Below are 15,484 nucleotides of genomic sequence, written 5' to 3'. Positions count from 1 at the left end.
CTTTTGGTTAATATATAGTTGTTAAGTTTGGAAAAAAGATTGGAATGAAAAGAAAGAAAAAAAAGAATTAATTAGTTGTTGAATATGGAAAAAAGGAAGAAAAATTATGTTTTTAAATTGGAAGGAAAAGAAAGGAAAATGATATTTTTATATTTTTGCCAACTTTTGGTTAATATATATAAAATTCAACAAATTGTTTACTTCCTTTTAAAAAATAGCCATTAAGCCATTATGTCATAAATCATAAAAGAAACAATCGTGTGTACTTGTTTAGGTTAAGTACTTAAATCATTATGCCTATAACCTTAAAAAGAAACATTACCTAAAATCTTTAAGGAAAATCAAAGTAAACTGGCTAATAGTAGGGGTGGAAATTGGGTCGGGTTTGGGTTTCATGAGTCACGAGTTGGCAGGTCAGAAACATCAACCCAACCCATATAAATTGTTTAGTTATATTGGTTCGCGGGTAGGTTTCACCGATGGTGGTGGTTTAGGGATAGAGCAACAAACGTTGATGGGCCGGTGGAGCGTAAGTGTGCCGGTGGTTTACGGCTTTGTACCCGTGGGTTGGTGGTGTGTGACGCCGATGAGAGGTGGTGGGTGAGCGGCGGTAAGGTAATTAGATAAAGGCGAAGATGAGTATGTGGTATTTTAGAGTAACAAGGAGCCATTGATTGAGTTTTTGACTGAGTAGGGCATGTTGTGCTCATAAGTAATAATTCATGAATATATATATATATATATATATATATATATATATATATATATATATATATATATATATATATATATATATATATATTGGCCGGTTGACCACGAACTCAAACACATAACCTAACCCGCACCCATAAATTAAACGAGTTGGCGGGTCAAAAATCTCAACCTAAACCTGTTTATTTTTGTATCGGGTTCGTATCGGTTTACGGGTTGGGTTGAGAATTACACCCCTAATTAATACTACATCTGTCTCATATTTGTTGTCTATTTTTTACTTTTTAGAGTCTTTATTTTACAACTTTGATTTTAAATACTTTTGTTTTTTTGTATATAATACTTGATACAAAATATATAAATGTATAATGTTTTAAATTTATTTTCATAGTTATAAGTTTTATCAAATAATTTATAACACAAATAAAAATACCTAATGTCAAAATTGAATAGTAAAAACTTAAAAAATCAAAAGTTAACAATAAATATGAGACGGATACGAGTAGTTAGTTTAATAGACTCCTATGAGGAATTTAACTAATAATTGGTGGCAAAAACATATACATATACTACATAGTACGTACCGTATACCATAGACAGTTAAACCCTTATATTTGTTATTAACTTGTTCGTTGCAATTTTATATTTATATATATATATATATATATATATATATATATATATATATATATATATATATATATATATATATTCATCAAATTAGTAATTAGTAGGTATGAATACCAAATACAAAATATAAAAGCAAGTGGATATAAATACATTATGGCTATACCTACAAATATAAATACTTGTAGTATTGAATGTATTGTTATCTAATCCCTAATAATCTTTAAAAACAAGTGCTCTTAGGCTAGGGTGTCGGCTGCCACATCCCCTTACTTTTTCCTTGCTAATTCATCACCATGCTATTATTTTCCTCACTTCCACTTTATTTTTCTCACTGCCACATCCCCTTACTTTTTCCTTTCTAATTCATCACCATGCTATTATTTTCCTCACTTCCACTTTACCTTCTTATCACTCCACTCAAAATATGGAGCTATATGATGTTATGTTGTACAATAGTGTGAAACATGAAAAAAAGAGAAACGTTGTGGAATCAATTCATACCGGGGGGGGGGGGGGGGGGGGGGGGGGGGAGTGAGTGTTCATGCCTTTCACTTGCTACCTCTGCATAGTAAATATTACATGGTGCGGTGGATGTACACCTTATGACCTTACAAATTCATACACCAAAACATTGTTCCTAACCACTGTATATCTCTTAATTGTTACCTTTGCAAATATAATTATCCATGGAGTAGGACAAAAACCTAAATGCAAACTAAGTCGTAAATTTGGATCAATAAATTTGCAAGAAAGAAACTTCATAAGCTATTTATTTTTTAATATATATATATATATATATATATATATATATATATATATATATATATATATATATATATATATATATATATATATATATATATTACAAAATAAGCTAGTTTATTGTAATTTGATATTTGATAAAACAATAAAAACAGTTTATTGTAATTTATAAAGTAGTTTATAAATTAGTTTGTTGATGAGCTAACTTAAAATAACTTATTGATAAGTTAGCTTAAGGTGCACGGTATAAGTAAAGATGGAGGTACCGTCGATATCTCCAAGAACGCCGCCCCCTAGGTGGAGCTACCTACCAATTGTATGGTTGTGTTGTGGTTGTGAGTATTGTTGTGAGAATTAATGCAGATAATACGGTAGCATACTGTCATAGTGATAAACCGGAGGCGAATAAATCAGTTGATCATAATGGTTGTTTTTTTTTATTATTTGGGTTATTGGAAGAAGACATGTTGAAAGTTTTGAAAAAAATAAGATATTGAAAGATAGAATAATTGAATTAAGGTGTGGTAAATTAAGGGGTGTAAGGTTTTATTTATAGGTAAAAAATAAAAATAAAAATCGATTTTCAAATATTTGACCATTCAAAGGTTGGGAAGAACGAAAAGTACGAGAGTGTTAACGTATCACTTAGGCAAAATGTTAAAGAAGAAAAGTCAAACTAGCGCCAAGATTGGCCTAGTTAGAGCTAGGTCATACCTAGTACTAGGCCAAGGTCGGGCCACTGCCTGCATGGACTCACTGGCATGGTGGTTAAGGGGCAGAGCTGCGCCTTACCCTATTCTCCCCAGGAGAAATACCCTGGCAAACGTGGAGCTAATCAGAGAGCTCCACTTGCCTATCTGAAGACAGTCACGATCATTTTATATCGAAGATTTCCCTCTAGCCAATGGGGGAACAAGATGGAAAAACGCAATGGAGGATCCTTCAATACAGATCCGCCATGTCTCGCCTCACGAGGGGAGGCTCAACAGAATCAGTTAGGAGGCATGTGCCTCTCGATCAAATATATAGGAACCCTTCTTCCTCACAGAGAACAGGACTGAACTCTTTTTCTCTGGGACATTCTCTATTTTCTCATAGAATCAATTCTAACTTAATCGTCGTAGCTTCATCCTGGGATCACCTTTCGGACATTGTCTAACGATCATCTCGTTTTTTTAGTACTGTGATACCAGGAGTAGGAACCAGCTCGACACCCATCCTTGATCTCAATCCTACCATCTCCGACATATCACAAGAGAGAGGGAGAGAGAGAGAGAGTGAGTGAGTGAGTGCGGCGGAATACTACTGTATGTACAACAAAACCGCATTGGAAACCGTGGTCGGGGATGGTGTTCCACTACCACTATGGCAAACCGCAGGGGAAACCGTAGCCCCTCCTTTGGTCTTAGTGATATGAGAGGACAAAACATCCATCGCTTCGTTATAAGCTAAAACCTAGGTTCTCCTTCTTCAACAATACCAATCAACAGGTTACTTCAAATTAAAATATAAAAAAAACACAGATTCAAAAATTGAACTACTGAATTTCATCATGATTCATGCGGCTCTTCACGCCAATCGATTAGCTCTCTATCACCATATACCTTTGTGTGTTTGCATATTTTGTGGCATTGATACTAATTCACCTGAAATTTAGCGTAATTAAACCAAATTTTGATGCTTTCTGTGAAATACAACAGTTCCTTCTCTAGGGTTCTTATTAGATATCAACAATTCCAAAAGTGCATCTTTAATCGCTCTAGTGGAGTTACTAAACCCAAATTTCATCTAGTATAAGTACCTTTGAGACATAAGATTTATTAGAATAATGGAGTTACTAAACTAAGTTCTCCAAAGTACACCCAAAGTCTACTTTTCCAATATACTAATTTTATAAAAATTTATATACTTCAACATGACAATGGGGACATACAAGCTAATATCAAACATGCCAAGAACATAATACAACATACAATCACATGAACCACATCATCGCTGACAAGTATCTACTAAGACCAAACAATCCTGAAGCTAAGCCTTCCCTTTAAACTATATCCAATGCAAGGCATAACTTTCACTGCACAGGGTACAAGTCAATCCAACTTTATTACTTTGGATTTGTACAAAGTCATCAGGTGCAGTTAGTATTGATTGTTATCATCAACCACCCACTTTTTGAAATACCAACATTAAGGTTTTACCAGATTCATGTCTCAGAAGCAAGAAGTGTGGCATTGAGGCTGTCGGTTGTTCTAGAAAATTTGATCGGCTTTAAAGCTGGATCTTGATATGCAGTGATTAGATTCTCACGAAAATCAGAAATTGTAGGATCATTTTCGTCACGTTTGTCTTTCTTTGTCATCAACTATACCACCAATAATTCACACTTAGATATACTAGATTATATACTATAATAATAACAACAACAACAACAACAACAACAATTATTATTATTATTATTATTATTATTATTATTATTATTATTATTATTATTATTATTATTATTATTATTTCGACATACCTCAACAGGATAGCCTTTGAAAAGTGGTGAAAATCGCTTTTGGCAGTAGCTATTGAAGAGAAGGGTGATGATTGGAAGTGGAATAGTCAAAGTGGAAGCTAAGGAAAGTTGCTTCAGACCAAATATCCCAATAGCAATCAATTGCATTAATATCAATGAAAAAATTGTACAGTAGTGCGCAATTGGCCAAAACTGTCCACCAGTTTCAAATTTCGGTGAATAAACATACAACAACTGTAAAAAGATGAAAACGTCATTAGTAGAATTACTAATGTTCTTAGACAGTAGATAGTAGACAGTAGACAGTAGACAGTAGACAGTAGACAGTAGACAGTAGACTGTAGACAGTAGAAAGTCGAGAGTTGACAAAGTGAAAAGTGGAGAGTGGAGAGTGGATAGTAGACATATGATTCATGAATCCATCTAACCTGGTGACGATAAACTAAGTATCCCATACAGAAGTAAACCAGTAGAAATGGTAGAATTAAAGGTGACTGGAAAAAATATGTAATTCCAAGAAGTCCAAATAAGAGAATGTTTGGGATCTCTCTGGCATAAGAGAGTGAAGGAACTTCAAATTTTTCATCACTTTCAGTGGTAAAAATTCTTTTTATGTAACTGAAAATGAGGGCCGTCAAGCGTAAAAGTTCTGAAGCTGTATTAGTCCAACCAGACGTCACAACATATGATATAAAGAATGTTGCCTGTAAGATATTCAAAAAAAAAAAAAAAAAAAAAAAAAAAAAAAAAAAACTAGAGGTTAGAATTAATGATATGATAACATGAGGGTTATATTTAAAATATTTTCACCTGTCCTGGAACAGCAGCAGCTAATATGTTTGGTATTTGCTTAGGGTCGAGAAAGACATTGAGGCGATAAAAAATAGATCCTGATAAAGCGTTTGCAAAGAATACATTCCATATGATAAACCATAGCACTTTTATACACGCACTTCTCTCTATCTGACTGTGTGAAACATAGCTTTGAATTGAGGATAAAAATTTCATGACAGGTGGCGCAATTTTTAAAAATGTCTTGAGAATCAGACTGGGAAGATATCCAGTGATGACCTGGCTTACGACATTTCTGCAAGTTATAAATTGGTTGTGTTAGCCTTATAGGATGTTATTAAGTAGTTGATCATAAATGAACTAAGCGAGTATACTTTTCATAATTTTTTTATTATAGCATCCTACTATCATTTCTTCCTATTACAACATTGTACTTTGAAAAATCTACCGAGTTATAGCAATGTCTTCAAAATACAAAGCAATTTTGAACGCTATAACTGGTTAGATTCTGCAAAGAGTAATGTCGGATTAAGAAAATTTTGAAAGTATAATGTTATACCGTAATAGTTTTTTTTGCAAAGTACAACGTTTGAATAAGAAAAGAAGTGAAAGTACAATGTTGTATAACCAGAAGAAATGAATGTAGGATTATATAATATACAAATTAATGAAAGCAAGTTGTTAATTATTGTATTTAGCTTAACGCAAAGAGCACATGCTTAACACCGTACACAAAAGGTAACAACAACAATACCAATGGTCCATATGAAAGGAAATGATATTTTAGTACCATCTGAGCGACCCATGTCAACTCGCCTCAAGGCCCATGTGGGAGGTCATGCACCTTAAACCACTAGGCTCCCATCGCGGGAGAAGGGTAAATATGTAATTTATGCAAGGTAGAAATGCAATGAACACTCACATATTCAATATGCCTTTTAGAAAAGGGAACAAAATCTCCAACGTGTTTAGATTTGTGAGACCCTGCACTATGATAACGGGTATGAAGAACAAAATTGTAAGAGCCGTGCATGCAAGAACCACCACGACATTTCCAATCCACCTGGTTAAAAAAGATGTAGAAAAGAAGGCCCAATATATGTCTCGGTCCTCTGGGGCCGGGTCAGTAAGCCACTCGGTAGGATTTTGTCCTTGTTGGATGTTTAAAGTTATTGCGGCTCCAATCCGTGATTTGAATGATACAAATGCAGCACGAAGTTCCTACCAAATTCAAAAATTATCAACCAAGTAAAAATTTATGTCAATATTAAGTCTAAAAAGTAGTTAAGTTAAGTATATCCCACTTCTATACACATACAACAACAATAACCAAGTCACATGAGAATGGGTAAGGGAGAGGTAAGATATATGCAACCTCTACCCGCAATAAAGAAATAATAACGTTACGTAACTAAAGAACAAGAAAAGAAAATACAAACAATAAAGCTTAAAGTGAAAAAGGAACAAGGATAAGTAGTTAGATACTATAAAGATACACAATGTGGGAAAGTAATAACTTGCCTTTCCACTAAGGAGTGATTGTTCCTTTCTTGCTTTATCTTCTAGAACTTCTAACTTATCCTCATAATACTCCACGAGATCAACTTTCGGCCCCAAAAGCCCGAAACATCCAACACGACCATACCTTTGAGAACTTTGCTTTGTGGACTTCAAACTGACAAGCTTTCTATATGTCTTTTCAGCATCATCCTAGAATGACATTATGGCACGATTCGAATTAAACGAATTGAATGGATCAAGAATTTTAATTATAGGATCGTGTAAAAGCTTCAAAAGTTGACTTACAATTAGCTTCCAAATCTTTGAAGTGTTATAGATCATATAATGTGATAGATATAATGTCGGATAACACTCTGAGAAAAATTTCTCAACAGTTTCACTTAAGGTCTCTGTGGATGACTTTGGGATACCTCGAACCAATACAGTAAATTCATTGGGCTTAGGCTTAGATGTGGAGTAGAATGCAAGCCTTTTTGAAGCGATATAACCAAACTCCTGCATATAATAATAATTATTCACCGGAAAAGGATATTGAGTAGTTATTAATAAAAAGATGCTTACAGCATAAAGAAGATAACAGACAAATGCAGTGAAGACATACACCGCACCAAAGTGAATCCATAACCTTGAAAAGTTCCAAATAATGTGATCAGAGTAAACTGTAACATTTTACTGTTGAAGAATCAAAATGGTAAAGTAGTAAAAGTCACCTTTTGGATCCATCATTGACATTTGAAATACTGAATGATTCCAGGGACTCATTTGTAAAGTCGGAAAAATCAATATATATCTGACTTCCCATATAATTGATTGGTAGAAGAATACATAGGCCAACTACCGCAGAAAAAGCGAGTACCTTTAAACTGTAATGATGGAAAAAGATTACACGGCTTGGAATCTGATATAGAGGATGAGAAATATGTGGCAATAAAATTACAACCGATAACAGATAACTGTAGTTGCTTAATGCTTCATCTACTAAGTGGAACAACAAAATTCGGTTGAGATTTGTTAGATTTGTTGGTTTATATGAAAACATGAATTCGTCCTACATTGGTAGAGTGTAGAAAGGTGAAGTTGGCTTCATGCCTAAAAAAAGTGTTGAAGGCTTTCGTTACAATTTACAAAGTTTTCCGAAAGAGCCCCAATCAAATAAACTCTAAGTACTTTGATTCTTTTGTTTTCTTCTCATGTTTTAGAGTAGAAAAGCATGAGTTGAAACTTTTGAGAGTGTAGATGTAATTTAAGGGAATTGGCTCAAGAGATTTGTCAGTGTGATTGTAATAATGTATCATAGTGATTTTTTCTCTACGGTTTTTCTCCAGATTTTGGAGTTATCCACGTATATTATTTTCTCAGTTATTTTCCATTGCACAAATTGTTGGGAATCTTTGAGACCATTTTTCTAACATGTTCTCCTATCTCACTACGTTGTTGGTTGTTATCATTCTTCAGATTTCACGCTCAAAAAATATAACCATACTTTGGGCTTGTTCGGAAAAACTAACCGTAGCGGATAGTAGCTAACGGCTAGCTGGTAGCCGGTAGCTGGTAGCGTTTTGTTAAACGCAGTTTTTAGATTTGGAGCGTTTTGTTTAAACTAAACGCTAAAAGTTTGTAATGTCAAACGAGGTTTTTTTGTTAAAAATGAAGCGTTTTATCAAACACTAAAAGCTAGAAACTCCCAAACGTTTTGTGTCAAACATGTCCTTTGTTCAACGTATCCACTTAAAATGGTTTCTTGCGTATAATAGGATTACAAAATTCCACAAGTTGTAAAGTATGAAAGTTAGTAACCTGAAGATATAAATGCGCATAAAGACAAAACCATCTAAACCAGAACGCATGATGAGTTGATCTTCTGTGGGTTGCCATGCCATCCTCACCCAACTGGAAGAAGGCAGTAACCTTTCCAAGGTGGAATCATTTTTTGTTTCAGCAACAATCCGTGGTGCATAAACATCAGCATGAACTGGAAGCTTCCTCAATATGGAGAATAGACTGATGTATATAACACATAAACCGAAATTTATTCCAACAGAAACCAAAAGAGCAGAAAGAATCATCCTTCAGAATTATACTGTCTTAATTTGATTCTTAATAGGTCCAGAAAAGTCTGTTGCAATGAAAACATCTAAAATTAGTCTCAAGAATATGAATCAGAATATTGGAAATAAAACTACTGATTTGAATTAACAAAAATATCAAAGTGGAGACAGTAGACTGAATACACTATATAAGCAAAATAATGATAGTTGTATACCTAATCCCCCAAGAACATCAAATAAAACTTTAGCAATTAAATAACAAAAAGCATATTTTAATACAGTAAGAATGATCGAAGAACTGAACATTTTTGAAGCTGATCATGAAAATAATACCTGAGTTGAATGTTTGGAAGTTTCAGTCGACTACCAGCTCAACTTTGTTCTTGCTTTACCCATTAAACGGATTCCATTTGTGAAACCACTTATATAAGTTTGTGTCAATATCTGCTACTCGCCAAATGGTAAGAAAGAAAATATATTTTTAATCAATTTGTATTTAAAATGCTTTTGATAAGAGTACAAAAAATAATAATATGTGCTTTTAACTTTTGATTTTAAAATACATTTCTTACGATAATATTTAACAAAAATATGTATATGTATAAAACAATTTAAAATTACAAAAACATGAATGTTAAAAAAAACATGAAACAAGTTTGACTAAAGAAGTTGCTTTCTAATGCAAATATAACTAACTAAAAATATGATTTTTGGGTATCGGGGGGATAGGTACTATATGGTATTGGTTCGGTTCCGGGACAACATCGGCATTTTAGTACCAATTGTATTTTAGTACCAATTTTCTATGTGCAACTTCACGCATTGACGCACCTCACGCATTGACGCGCCTTTTAGAACACTGATAAAAATTAAATCGAAAATAGACACACCGTTATATAATTCACTACTAATATTCAAAAACAAAAATATGGTCAAAATTTTACAAAAACAACTAATTTAAAGAAAAATAAATTTCCTAAAATTTTTAGATAAGTTAGTTTTTTCTATATATAATTTATATTTTATACTGTATACTTTAGGAATTTTGGGCCCCTTAGAGACATGAGCACTGAGCGACCATACGGGTTGCCCACCGTCAGGGTCGGCCTGCTCTCCAATAAAAATAACAAACTAAGTTCGAAAAATTTATGTTTTCAAATACCTATGTTTGGGAATATGTAATGGAGGCTATGTTCATCCAAATCAGTTGATTCTTAAGCCTAACATGTAGCCAAGACAATAAAAAAGATACAAGAAAAATTCAGGTCGTACAAAGGAGTTTTGAGGGTCGGAATATGATACGTGATCTAAGTTGGGCTCAAGGGCGTCCCTTAATTCGATTTGGTTTTGGTACTTACCGGAACCCGAAACACCGAGTATCACTACTCCTAAGAACCGAAATGCTTGATTTAATGGAATCAAGTACCTACCAGCATGTACGAAAGAGTTTTGAGGGTAGGAATATTATACATGATCTAACTTTGGTTTCAAGGGTGTTCCTTTAAATTCAATTCAGTTTCAGTACTTACCCAAACCCGAAGCACCAAGTATTGCTAGTCTCGGGAACCAAAATGCTTGATTTAGTGGAATTGAGAATCGAGTACCGACCAACATATAGTTATACGGTAGCAGTTCGGGTTAGCACCGTTGGGATTTTTTTGCCACCCTAATTTAAACGTTGTTTTTCATAATATGATTCGTAATATATTGAGAATATGATATTTATGCATTTAATGCAGGGAAATTGTAAGAAAAATCCAAATATTTTTGAAAAGTTACACTTTAGTCCTATTTTTTTTAAAACATAAAAAATACCGATTATTTATAAAAATACGATAATATTTCATATCCTGTTAGAAAGAAAAAAAAATATATTCTTGTTAATTTGAGCTAAAATGAATTTTATGTTAAAAAAAAAAATTGGTATCAAAATGTAACTTTTCCGAAAATATTTGGATGTTTCTGACAATTCTCCATTAATTTATCTTATTAAAAATATTTAAATAGGGAAAGTCCTCATTGTATTTTTTATATTATATAGATATATATTTAAGTAATATATTTATAGATTATATTTATACTTTTTAATAGATTTGTTAGGTTATTTTAATTTAATTTATTTAAGATTTCTAATAAAATAAATTATAATGACTAATATTTATTAAAGAGGTTGCTTTTTGTTAAATGTTGTATGAATAATATATATGATTGGTAGGTGATGATTCTTTCTCGAACACGACTATGTTTGAGAGAACAATTTAATTTTTAAAACTTAGTTCTTAGATGAAAAACTAGATTTTAAATAATAAAAAATGATTTTTGACAAACTAGTTAATATGTTAGTTGAAATACGTAAAATGACTTTAAAAGATATTTAGAAGATTGATTTTTTTTTTATAAATAATAAATATGTATGAAACACCCTTCACTTTTGGTCATTGGGAATAGAAACATATTTTTTCAAAAAACTACTACTATAACTTAAAAGCAACCTTACAGAAATAAAATGATTTTTGACAAACTAGTTAATATGTTAGTTGAAATTTGTAAAATGACTTTAAAAGATATTTAGAAGATTGAAATTTTTTTTATAAATAATAAATATGTATGAAACACCCTTCACTTTTGGTCATTGGGAATAGAAACATATTTTCAAAAAACTACTACTATAACTTAAAAGCAACCTTACAGAAATAGTTTAGATAAAGGGAAAATTTCACATATATCCTTGTAAACATTAAGAATTACGTTTATATCCTTTCAAAATTCATAATTACGTATATATCCTTCGTAACCTATTAAAATCACATTTATATCCAATCTTATAATTTAATGAGGTATTAATCAATTTAATACCAAAAAATATATTTAAAAATCAAAATAAAAGGTGATTGTACTAAATTACCCTTTCAATATTATTAATAAATAGAACTAAATAGACTTAATTAGCATTAAACCTAATTAAATATGTCAAAACCCAAACACGTCAAAACTAAACCTCAAAACGTGAAATCTTCCAGGCTTAATTAGCATTAAACCTAATTAAATATGTCAAAACCTCAAACACGTCAAAACTAAACCTCAAAAACGTGAAATCTTCAAGGCTTTCATTACGTTGTTTTCTTCTTCAAGTCGTGTGAACTTTTGCCTTCCTTTATTCGAATATCATTGCTACATAGTAACAAATCACGTTATTCATCACAACAGGTTAATCTTGTTCTTCAGTCGATTAATTTTGGTTTTTGATTAACTTTTTGTATTCGATTAATTTGATTAATTGTTGGCTCTGCATTTAATTATGTTTGGTTTGCAATAGGTAGTTTATTATTCTCCTCTTTGATGGATAATGAGGTTGATGCACCGAGATGGGACATAAGTGCTCACTCGCCCATAATTGAGTAAGTTTTTATCAACAATGAATGATACTTTATGTTTCCCTTCAATTATATTAACTGTTTTTTTTATTGTGGTCATCAGACAAGTAATATCGGAATTCAAGTTTAAATTGAAATATGGAGGCTTCTTTCGATTAGCTAGGAACTCATGTAGGCAAGTGTATTGCTTTGGATCTACAAAATGTCTCTATATAGACACATTTTCATACGATTTAAATCATCTAGTTGAAGAGGTGAAAAAACACTATCCATCACAAAACGATATTGTTTTGTCAATAGTATTTGTTGACAAATATGCAAAAGAGCAATCTTTTATTGAACTTGATAATGACAAGAGCTTCATGGTGATGCTAAACATGTATGATAAGGAGAAAGAAGTAACAATTTATGCGACAACCAAAAAATTAAGGTATAACCCTAAACTCTTAAGTTGTCAAGATAAAATTATCGATGAATATGATGATGAAAGTGAGACAGACTCGGTTTATCCAAGTCAAGAAAGCTATCATAGTCTTCATAGTTCCGATAACGAATATGAGCTTCTAAATTATGGGGAAACTTATGCATATAGTAAGATAAATCCATTTATAAAAGTGAATTCTAAATTCCCAAGTGTAATTGCTTTTAGAAGAGCATTAAACCATTATCCACTAACAAATGAATTTGAGTATGTCATTGAGAAAAGTGATTTGACAAGACTTACAGCATGTTGTGGAGATAAAAAGTGCAAGTGGAGAATTCATGCTTCTCTTACACAAGATGGGGTTACTTTTGAAGTAAGTATAAAATTTGAGAAATACTACATTCGTCGACATTGTTATTATGGTAACATAATTATATGTTTTTTTTTTCAATTTTGTAGGTAAAGAAATTTATAGAAACTCATTCTTGTACTCGAAGCAACAAGAGTGGTAATAAACATGCGACTCAAGGATGGATTGCTGATGTTGTTACCGACAAGTTGAAATCTGAAGGCGATGTCTCTCCTGCCGACCTAAAAAAGTGGCTTATGCATACTTACAATGTTGAAGTACCATATATGAGAGTCTTTAGAGGAAGAGAGCAAGCTTATACCGATATGTATGGCAAGTGGGATGACTCTTATGCTAATATATATGATTTCAAACAAGAACTTGAAAAAAGAAACCCAGGAAGTGTGGTGGAGATTGATTTACATATAGTTGGTGAAAAGAAACATTTCCTACGCTTTTTTGTATCATTAACAACATGCTCTAAGGGGTTTCTTACTGGTTGTCGTCCTTACATTGGGCTTGATGCTTGTCATTTGAAAGGGAAATTTAATGGTGTGTTAGCCGCTGCCACAAGTATCGACGGTAACAATGGTATGTTTCCAGTAGCCTATGGTGTGCTTGAGGCAGAGAATACAAAATCATGGACTTGGTTTCTCACGTCACTAAAAAAAGCGATTGGTACACCAAATGGTCTTGTTATCTCTTCTGACATGCAAAAAGGCTTGGAATTAGCTATTACACAGGTTTATCCTAATATTGAGCATCGAGAATGCATAAGACATTTATGTAGCAACTTCAAGAAACATTTTCGAGGTGACTTTTTCATGAGCAAACTATGGGAGGCTGCAAATACCTACTCTGTTAATAAGCATGATAGATTATTAAATGAAATTGCTACTAAATGTGACGATGCAATTTCATATTTGAATGAGAACCATAAAAAGATATGGAGTAGAAGTAAGTTTGGCACACTTGTCAAGTGTGATTACATTACCAACAATATTTCAGAAACTTTTAACTCTTGGGTAGGTGACATACGTTATAAACCGGTGCTTGATCTCCTTGATGCAATTAGAGAAAAGCTTATGGAACGATTTGACAAGAAAAGGAGTAAGGTGCAAAAATGGAAAGGACCACTACTTCCAAAAGCAAATAAGTATCTCAAATCAATCACTAAGGCAAGTTAAGGAACTATATATACATAATTGTTTATGCATTAAACATATATATTTTTCCTGATATTAGTTTGTTCTTTTTTTATTTTCTCATGTAGAACTTGGGTGAATATCAAGTTTGTAGAAGCAGTGATAATAAAGCAGAAGTGAAGTACAAAGGATATTGTTGGGATGTTGTATTGGATGAGAAAAAGTGTAGTTGTCGAAAATGGCAAGTTACAGGCCTTCCGTGTGTGCATGCAGCTGCTTTTATTGCTTTCACAAGGGAGCCTAATTGGGACAAATATGTTGATACATATTTCACAGTCGACAAGTTTAAAGAAGCATATGCTTTAGAAATCAGTCCGATGCCTGGAAAAGATCAATGGGTGAATATAGAAACAGTCGAAAAAATATACCCTCCTATTATAAAACGACCGCCTGGACGACCTAAAAAGAATAGAATTATACCACACGATGAGCACAAGAAAAGACACAGATGTTCGCGTTGTGGTATGTATGGACACCATCAAAGGACTTGCAAAAATCCCGCGTCTCAAGGTTTTTATGAAGCATCCTCTAGCAAGAGGAAAGAACAGAAAATATCATGAGTTTTTGTTATGATGTTCATTACACTTTAGTACTTTAATGCTTTCTGCATGGATTTTTTTATTTTATTTTGGAGCATGTTTTTAATGAATTTATTCCACATGGATTGTTTTTGTAATGTATTTTTCTCCAATAAGGACCATTTATATAAACATTTTCTGCTATAGGGACTGCATTTGTCATCTATTTCTGTCGTAGGGACCATTTTGTAATGATATTATGTCACAGGGGCTGTTTATGTAATGTATTTCTCCCATGGGGGACCATTTCTGTAATCAATTTCTGCATATGGATGAATTTTGTAATATTTTTTTGCCATATAGACCGATTCTATAATGAGTTTCTGAAATAGGGACTATATTTGTAATGTTTTTCCTGAAACAGGGACTATATATGTAATGTTTTTCTAGAAACAAGGACCATATGTGTAATGTTTTTTCTTAAACATGGACAAAATTTTCAATGTTTTTGTGCACAGGATCCATTTTGTCAAGTTTTTTTTCTTTTTTTTTTGCCATAGGTACCATATCGGCAATGTTAACATGCTACAAGGACCAATTTTTGTTTTTTTGGTGGCATAAAGAGAAAT

The 15,484-nt window shown here is 32.6% G+C and overlaps 2 protein-coding genes across 3 annotated transcripts; one reads left to right on the top strand and one right to left on the bottom strand.

Annotated features, from left to right (window-relative positions):
• Positions 1 to 3,973: 3,973 nt before the first annotated feature.
• LOC145043970 (hyperosmolality-gated Ca2+ permeable channel 2.3-like) lies at positions 3,974 to 9,457 on the bottom strand. 2 transcript variants are annotated; one of them, XM_078992760.1, is made up of 12 exons: positions 9,319 to 9,457; positions 8,735 to 9,053; positions 7,648 to 7,800; positions 7,499 to 7,562; positions 7,223 to 7,432; positions 6,938 to 7,126; positions 6,339 to 6,637; positions 5,435 to 5,711; positions 5,053 to 5,328; positions 4,625 to 4,858; positions 4,305 to 4,468; positions 3,974 to 4,180 (listed from the first exon to the last, which is right to left on the bottom strand). In XM_078992760.1, exons 2-11 carry the CDS (start codon positions 9,001 to 9,003, stop codon positions 4,310 to 4,312), a joined length of 2,130 nt encoding a protein of 709 aa, XP_078848886.1. In that variant the 5' UTR covers positions 9,004 to 9,053; positions 9,319 to 9,457; the 3' UTR covers positions 3,974 to 4,180; positions 4,305 to 4,309. The 2 variants fall into 2 exon arrangements, with proteins under 2 accessions (XP_078848886.1, XP_078848885.1); XM_078992759.1 differs by having other exon boundaries at positions 3,974 to 4,468.
• A 2,867-nt stretch (positions 9,458 to 12,324) lies between these two features.
• On the top strand, positions 12,325 to 14,897 carry LOC145040866 (uncharacterized). The gene is made up of 4 exons (XM_078988756.1): positions 12,325 to 12,383; positions 12,463 to 13,156; positions 13,243 to 14,310; positions 14,406 to 14,897. The coding sequence occupies exons 1-4, from the start codon at positions 12,325 to 12,327 to the stop codon at positions 14,895 to 14,897; spliced, it is 2,313 nt and encodes a 770-aa protein (XP_078844882.1).
• The last annotated feature ends 587 nt before the right edge of the window (positions 14,898 to 15,484 follow it).

This window comes from Lactuca saligna, chromosome 4, assembly GCF_052625555.1.
Source record: "Lactuca saligna cultivar CGN05327 chromosome 4, ASM5262555v1, whole genome shotgun sequence".
NCBI lineage: Eukaryota > Viridiplantae > Streptophyta > Magnoliopsida > Asterales > Asteraceae > Lactuca > Lactuca saligna.
Note: the sequence above shows the minus strand (reverse complement) of the source record. Positions and strands in the feature narration are given on the sequence as shown.